This window comes from Protopterus annectens, chromosome 6.part0 (assembly GCF_019279795.1).
Source record: "Protopterus annectens isolate FY-2018-M chromosome 6.part0, PAN1.0, whole genome shotgun sequence".
Classification (NCBI taxonomy): Eukaryota; Metazoa; Chordata; order Ceratodontiformes; family Protopteridae; genus Protopterus; species Protopterus annectens.
The window spans coordinates 325,432,205-325,440,629 of NC_056737.1; the positions used below are offsets into that span (position 1 = coordinate 325,432,205).

General features: G+C 31.0%; 1 protein-coding gene across 1 annotated transcript in view; it reads right to left on the minus strand.

The window, feature by feature from the left end:
• Positions 1–496: 496 nt before the first annotated feature.
• The window catches only part of HEATR4 (HEAT repeat containing 4), a 390,162-nt gene continuing 382,233 nt past the window's right edge, over positions 497–8,425 (minus strand). The window contains exon 17 of the mRNA XM_044074085.1: positions 497–861. Coding sequence (XP_043930020.1) covers positions 679–861 — 183 coding nt within the window. The 3' untranslated portion in view covers positions 497–678. The remainder of the gene's footprint in view (positions 862–8,425) is intronic.

Here is an 8,425-nt window from a genome sequence, read left to right on the forward strand (position 1 = left end):
CACAGAGTCAGTTTGGTCCATTTCATAAGGCTGGTAATGCAGATCTGACAAGAGTTTTGATACAGTCCCCCGAAACGCCAAGTTATGTCCCTGCAGAGTGTGTCCTGGAGGTGTCTTGTTAGATGTATAGAGATCAATGACAGTTCTGCTCACTATACCCCAAGCTAAGCATCATGCAGTTTCTTCAACCACCTTACTTTTTTCTTGTACGTTGAAATAATATCTGAGTATCTTCAGGCCCTTTTTTGTTTTTACTACTCTGGCTACTAATTTCCCACCAAAAGTGCATTACTTCTCATGGAATGAAAAATGTAGTAAATCAAAACATTTCTCTAGTTTGCCATGGTCTTTACCCTGTGCAGAAACAGAAGAACACTGAAATTGATAAAAATTGAGAAATTAGACAAATGTTTTAACCTGTGAAATAATCACAGACAGCATTATTCTAATGTTGAGATTCTGCTATTAATTTTTACAAAACCTTGGCACACATATGTCACAGCTGCAACTGACTGCTTTTATCTACATTAACTCACAATCCCATTTTTAAGAATCTGGCATGAACCAACTTTTATTTGATAGCAAAACAATTTTTGTGAAAGAAGTGATGCTTTTAGTGTGTTCAAAAATGTATTCTTTGACTTTTCATAATAAAGGCTTAGACTTTTTCTTTTCTTGTCAGTAGATCACCTCCTTCTGCTCTGCACTGTCTCTGTTGTATGACTTGGTCGGGGTTTCACTTCCTCTTGTGAGTGATTGTCTAAGTTCCTGAGACTTCTGTCTTCTTCCCTGTGACAAGGCTGAGAATGTGGTCTGCCGGGTCCATGGTCTTGATGAGTTAGAACCATTGTCTAGTATAAACTGGAAAAAGATAACACTTGTAAAGAAGACGATCAGACTACATGAGTTTCCAAACAAATATTTTCTGATGAACATTACTGATTTGCTTTTTATTTAACACACTGTTCTTATTCCATTCCTTGGCACACATTGCCAGTGCAGAGTTATCAGCCCCTCCCTATCAGACCTGGATTCCATGAGCCCCTAAACACAGTTCCTTTGTCTCACCACAACTATCACTACTGACCAGCTGATCACGGAGTATACCCTCCAAACCTGGGAGGTTCCCATGAGCAATGCAGTTCTGCTAATCATCAAGATGTAGCCCTGCTGGCGGAGCCTAGATGGCACTCTGAAAGCAGCACTTTTTAGAGTTCCTTAAAACTATTTTAAATAACAGGAAATTATTATTTTTTATTTTGGGAAAAACAGTTAATTATTGTTCCTTAGTATTTTTATTACTAGTATTTCAATTTTAGAATATTTTCTTCAAGAATTTCCTGTCAGAAATCTCTGGAGTTTTTAAAGCTGATTTGGGAAGATGAGTGGCTCAAAGAACTCACATACAAAATCTACTCTGAGGAAAGAAATTCAATTGATATCTTCAACTTTACAAGAACTATCTATTAAAATGGACAGTTTTAAAGACAACTTAGAAAACCTGAGAGAAAATTGTCATACTCAAACTGAAACTTTTAAAGAACTTCTCCAGCAACACCAAGTCAAAATATTAAACATTGAAGAGTCCTTATCTGATATAGACAGAAGGCTCAAACAGGAGGAAACCCAGGGTGATTTTCTTCAGCAACAAAATAAATGGCTTATTAACAAACTGGACGATATGGAAAATAGAGAAAGGAGGATTAATGTGAGAATTTTTGGTTTATTGGAAAAATCTGAATTCATGGTTACCTGACATTCTTGAACTGAAAGAAGGTTTCTCTTATGGTATAGAAAGAGCCCATCGAGCCATTGGGAAACCCATTCCTACATCTTAAACATCCTCACCCAGGTCAGTCGTGGTTAAATTTCTCTCTTATCTAGATAAAGAGCTTGTTCTGAAATGTGCTTGGAGAAAGTCCCCTCTGAAGTATAAGCAAAATCTAATTAGATTTGACAATGACTTTTCCTCCAGAATCTTAGAAATGAGAAAGAAAGCCTGGCCGCTGGTAAAGTTACTCAAACAAAATAAAATAAAAGCACAACTAGCATATCCTGCAAAAATAAGGATTTTCACTTCAAATGAAACAAGGACATTTAATGACATCGAAGAAGCAATAACTTTCATAAAGAACAATAATTTGGTCACAGTTCCGGAAGAAATGGACTGGTCTCTTACTACAACATTAAAAAGATCCCCTGAGAAAAATAATTGGATTGATGTAAAGAAAAAAAGCAAAGAACTGACTCAAAAAGTATTCCTTCTACTGCTTCTCTCAAAGAATCAACTAAAACTAAAAATTCAGGCTAAAGGTAACAAATATGTATTTGCCTACTTATATTTCAAGCTACTCACAAAATATTTGTCAGTAATATGAATACTCCATTCACATACAATAGACTTAATGATTGCTTTATTATGTGATGGTGATGTATAAAAATGAGGATTGGGGAGGAAATATTTAATATTAATGTAACGTACTACAAATACTGACTGTACAAAAGTGTTTAAATCTAATAGGCAAGGATCATTATTGGCATGCAAGTTTTAAATATGTTTGACTCATTTGAATCATTTGCAGTGAAACATGGATTAATTCAACCTAGATATTGAATAAATCCTGTTGAATTATTTGTCAAATATTGTTATAGATTTCACTTAAAGGTTCTGCTTCTCACAAAAAAGTGAAGAGAAGCTGTTGTTACACGAGACACGTAGGGAAGCTTCACTGCTTAGTCCGCGGGCTCCCTTAGTGTACTATGCGTACTATCGTAAAGGCAGAATGCTCGTTTGATAAAGTAAAGTGCCAAAACACAATAAACACAACACAATATATCGATGTAAAGTCATTATACTTTCTAATTTAATATATGTATTAGTAACACCATTTTAAGTCCTCACGAAGTGTTTGTTTGAACATCTACCTTCCATCTTAAAGATATGTGACAAACCCCCTTTAACACAAGTGTTGTATTAGCAAATCCTTTCTTTGTTTAGTTGTCAAATAATTTTATAGCCAGTGAAAAAACAAACATAAAGTACTGAAGTCCAGATTATCTTACTACCGGAGATGATGTTGACGCAACCATACGATTCTAGTGTGTAATCACATTACGCTTCCTTATGGCCTTAAAGCGACAGTACTTCTGTAAATAGGATAACTACTTAATATATATATATACTGTATGAAAGAAGGGATGGAAAGAAGGTATTACGAGGCATGAATATATTATAGCTTATTGTTAGATATTATAAAACAAAAATAAAGGAATACATTTATATAGATAAAAGTGGAATATTCAGCATTAGACCCATGGTTAGATATTTTGAAGTTCTCCATGAATCTGCATTATTTAGTTAATAAATAAATAAAGAAGAGAAATGACTTATGAAGTATGCATGTCACCATATTCAACGAAGTATCAAAGAAGGTTTTGATAAACTTAGAAACAGTTACTTGACTAGATGAGGAAAAAATATGTAAGACATAATCTGATACTGGGTCTTTACAAGCTTGCAATAAGACAAATCTCATATTTATTGTATTGAACTATAGCTTATTATAATAGACATAGAGTGCAAACAGTGAATAGCTTGCAAAATGTTATTATTTCAGACAAGCACGTCTAACCTACAAGAATACATTATTAATGGAATTTTTCTGCTGAAAAATGAATGGTTGTAAGGGCACTCACACTATGAAACTAGCTAAATGAATATTTCATCTGTTTATCATTGTCATTATCTAACTTACAGCTACTATTAATCTTTGGTCATTGAAATGCAATTCTAAATTGATTTGTTTCTTAGAATTGATATTATACGAATGCAAAATAGAAATTTAAGACCGTGCTCAACACATGCAATACAATTTTTAAGGCTATTAGTAATTTAATAACAAACAAACTTTCTATTGAAATTTAAGGTTACGTAACAAACATGATATAGAGCTCTGCATGTGTAATTGTTGTATAGCATAGCCTTGAGCAGCACTGTCTATGCTTTGGAATTCATATATATGCAGAACTTGTAGTTCACAAATTTAAACTAATCCATAACAGCGATGACAGGTGTTAGAAATTGTTTAATTCTCTGAGTTTTAAATTGTTAGTAGTGTAAACAAATTGCACAACACTGACTAAAGTATGCTATATAAGGCAGTTACGAAATGAACTGGTCATTATATAGATAGTCATATAAGATGGAAAGGAAATGGATTATCGAACACATTACATGATAATTTACTTATATTATATAAATACTTTATTAAAAAGGAATTATACCTGAATCAATGCACACGTAATAAATAATAAAACTTAAATGCTTGAAATCTACACCAGGTTATTCTACAGCAAGCACATCTCTAAATAACTTTGATTGAATTAATCACATATGTTTGACTTGATCAACTGCAACCTCCAGAAAAATATGCAAAGGAGCCTCTAATTTTTCATTAATGTTTGGTTCAATTTCTGCAACGAAGGTTAATCTGTCTGAGCTTCTTAGTTCACTAAAAGATTATTTTAAATATTTGTTTATATGCATATATAAGGTCTACTATTATACATTTGTTGATTTTTTCTTCTGGCTTCATTCAATTTTTATTTTATATAGTTTAAAAGGAAGTAACAGCCTCACCACTGAATTCAATGCATATATGGAGATTATACAACAAATAAATGACAAAATATACAGTCATCATTTCAATAAAAACTCTTTAAGTACAAATTAATGAGATGGACACAGTATTACTCTCATTAAATGTAAATGGTTTAAATAATCCTAGGAAAATATCTAACTTACTTAAATACCTAAAAATAAATAAAGCACAAGTGTTTTTTTTTCAGGAAACTCACTTTAAAGCTAATGATAATTTCACTTGGAACCCAAATGACTTCCTAAAGCTATCTAATTCATCATATAGTAAAAAAATCAGGGGGGTATTAATACTATGGAAGAAAAATATTATTAATCCGCAAGTTTTATTTAACTATGAAAACAAAGAGGGCCTTTTATTAATAGTAATAGTAAGATATAGTAATAGAATCTGGACATTGGTGAACTTGTATTGGTTTCCGGGTATAGGTATAGGAACTATTAAAAAACACATAGAACTTATTAACAAAACATCTAAAGGTAACTTAATTTTGGGAGGTGATTTTAACTGTATCTTAGATAGCCAGGAGACTACCAACAAAAGACCTTTTCGTATCACATCTACAAGGAGAACTCTTAAAAAATGGATAGATAACTTGCAGTTATTAGACTCATTTAGTCTTAAGAATGAAAGTTCATTACTATTCTCCCATAGTGACTATAGATTTAACACTCAAACAAGAATTGATAAAATATATGCATCTCATAATTTAAAAATGAAAATATCGCATTCTTCTATAATCCCCTGTCTGACCATAACTCGCTTATTCTTAGAATTCAAATGGATTTCAAAAGATTGATAATCACCAAGGGAATTTCAGCATATTTTACTAAATTAAAAGAGTTTAAGCTATGGTTAGATTTGGAAATAAAATATTTCTTGGATACAAACTATACTAGTGACATAAATATAGTTATTTTATGGGATTCTCTAAAGACATATCTTTATGGCAAAATTATTTCTTGGTGTAATAATAAAGTGAAGGAATGGGAATCAGAGCTAACTAACATTCAAAACCAAATCACAGAAACTGACCTAAAGGTTTTAGAAGACCCTGTTGTAAAAAAAAGGAGATTGAAAAATTAAATAAAAAATATAATGATATCTTATTGCATAAAACCAATTTGGCCTTAGAAAAATTAAAATTAAATTCTTATTCAATCTCTCCCAAATATATGCAGAATTTAGCTATGAGATTAAAATGATCATCCAATGCAAATAATATTGCAAACATAATTCATGAAGAGGATAACAAGAAAAAAGTTTCAGATATAAGTGACATTTTGGATGCTTTTAAATTTTATTTCACAAAACATTATAACAATAATGACCCACTTCATAACAATACAAACATATGCCTAGATAACTTAAATTTAAATAAAATACCAGAGAGCATAAACATGAATATTCAAAAACAAATTACGATAATTATGAGAAAATTAAAAGAGGTAAAATAACAAAGCCCCAGGCATAGATGGAATCATTATAGAAATTTAAAAACTATTCCCATCATCTGTCATAACAATACTACAAAAGGCACTAAACGAAACATATTTACAAGGCACAATTCCACTATCACCTATTTTAAAGGAAAATAAAAATCCCACTTCATGTAGCTCATATAGACCTATTTCACTCCTTAATAACGACTACAAAATTCTTATGTCTATTCTGGTCAATAGGATCAAAAAATCTCTAACTAAAGTAATTAGTGATGACCTAACAGGGTTTATTTACAACAGACACACCCATGATAACATACATAGAATCTTAACCACTATAGATATTTTAAATAAAGGCAAAGCTGAAGCACTAATAGTCACATTAGATATTGAAAAAGCATTTGATTCATTAAGTTGGAATTACCTATTCAAAGTTTTACAAATTTATAATTTTCCTATACAATTCATCACTGTAATAAAGAATATATATAGAGACAACCTGGCATATGTAAAATTAGGTCCATTCACATCGGAAGCAATTAAAATAACTAAGGGTACCAAACAAGGATGCCCCATGTCTCCAATATTACTTGCCCTAGCAATTGAACTTTTTTCCTCTGAGATTCATTCAAATCCCAAAATTAAAGGCATTAACATTTATAATAAATTTAACTCCAAGATAATGTTATTTGCTGATGATATTTTACTTACCTTGTCAAACTCAGATGAGTCTCTATGTGAATTAAACTCTATTGCTGAGAAATTTCATCAGATCTCAGGTCTAAAAATTAATGCTTATAAATCGAATCACATACTATTAAATAATAAAAATAAATCAAATACTAACATAAATCAAACACTTGGTAAACAAATTTCCTCTTTAGATTATTTAGGGATTGTTTATGTGAAAACCTAGAACTAACTTTATCTACAAATTACAACAATATTCTGAATACCCTAAAATTATCAATAGGAAAATGGAATAAGCTGTATTTAACCTTTGATGATAGATTACAGTTAATAAAAATGGTCATTCTCCCAAAGGTAAACTGCATTACACAAGCTATCCCTATAATTCCTAGCAAAAAAATCTTAAAAGATTTAAATAGAATCATTATAAGTTTCCATTGGTACCCCCCCCAAAAAAAGAATAGCTTATCTGAACCATATTAGGTCCTGGGAGATGGGAGGTATTAACTTTCCTGATTTAGAAACTTATATCAAAGTATCCATTTTCAAAACGATAGTAAATTGGATAGATCCAAAATTTTCCTCAGCATGGAAAACATTACATACTGTTATTTTTCAAGAGGAATGTAAATTAGCAAAAAATATACAACTAAATGATCAGAATAATAAGCTCTGGTGCTTTATTTGTGTTAACTTGCAATATAACTGCACCAAACCTACTAATCTAAATTATATAAATTACATTTACAATACTTTTCAGAGTTTTGTAAATAATAACGTTGATATCAAATTATGGTTCCAATTATTAACTCCATTTAAAATTACAAAATACTTTTTCAGCAACATTCCTACAGATACCCTTATCTCATGGAAGCGAAACAACTTCATATGTTGGTATCAATGTATGGAAAATCTAATAGTCTCAGATATGAATCAATTAATTAACACATTTAATTTATCAAGCACTGACTAGCTATCTCTCAATACACTAACAGCTTATGCAAAAGATTTATGTAGAACAATAGATAATTCCTCATTTAGTTCCATGCCCAAATTTATATTTCATTTATATGGAATAATATATGGAGACTTTAATTGAACAAATTTAATTTCAAACTTATATAAAATTATCATTAATTATAAAACAAAAGCAAATCAGAAATTTTGGAATTTCATCACTAAAGATCATACATTATTGTTATCAAATGAGACCAAAAAAGATACATTATATTCTATAAAGTTAACCTCAAATATACAATGTTGGAAAATTTTTGCATTGAAGCGCCTTCACAGAGCCTTTTACACTCCAAGTAAAATAGCTAAATTTAATAACATAATGAAACATTATGTTGGAGGTGTTCATTAAAATGTAATGCAGATTGGTCTCATATTATGTATGAGTGTTCTTATATAAAGAAATTTTGGGAAGATATTGGTGAATTTTTGCAAGCCATTTATACTGATTATTTTATTTTGTCAAAGTTATTGGGCAGGATTCACGAAGCCTCTGTGTAAGGGTTATAACTCTTACACGGAGGCTGCAGTTAAACGGAGTGATGTCAGCAGTAACATAATGAAACACGGTCCGTAAGACAGTAGGGTGTCGTGGGCGAGGTGTTAAAAAACATCACCCAG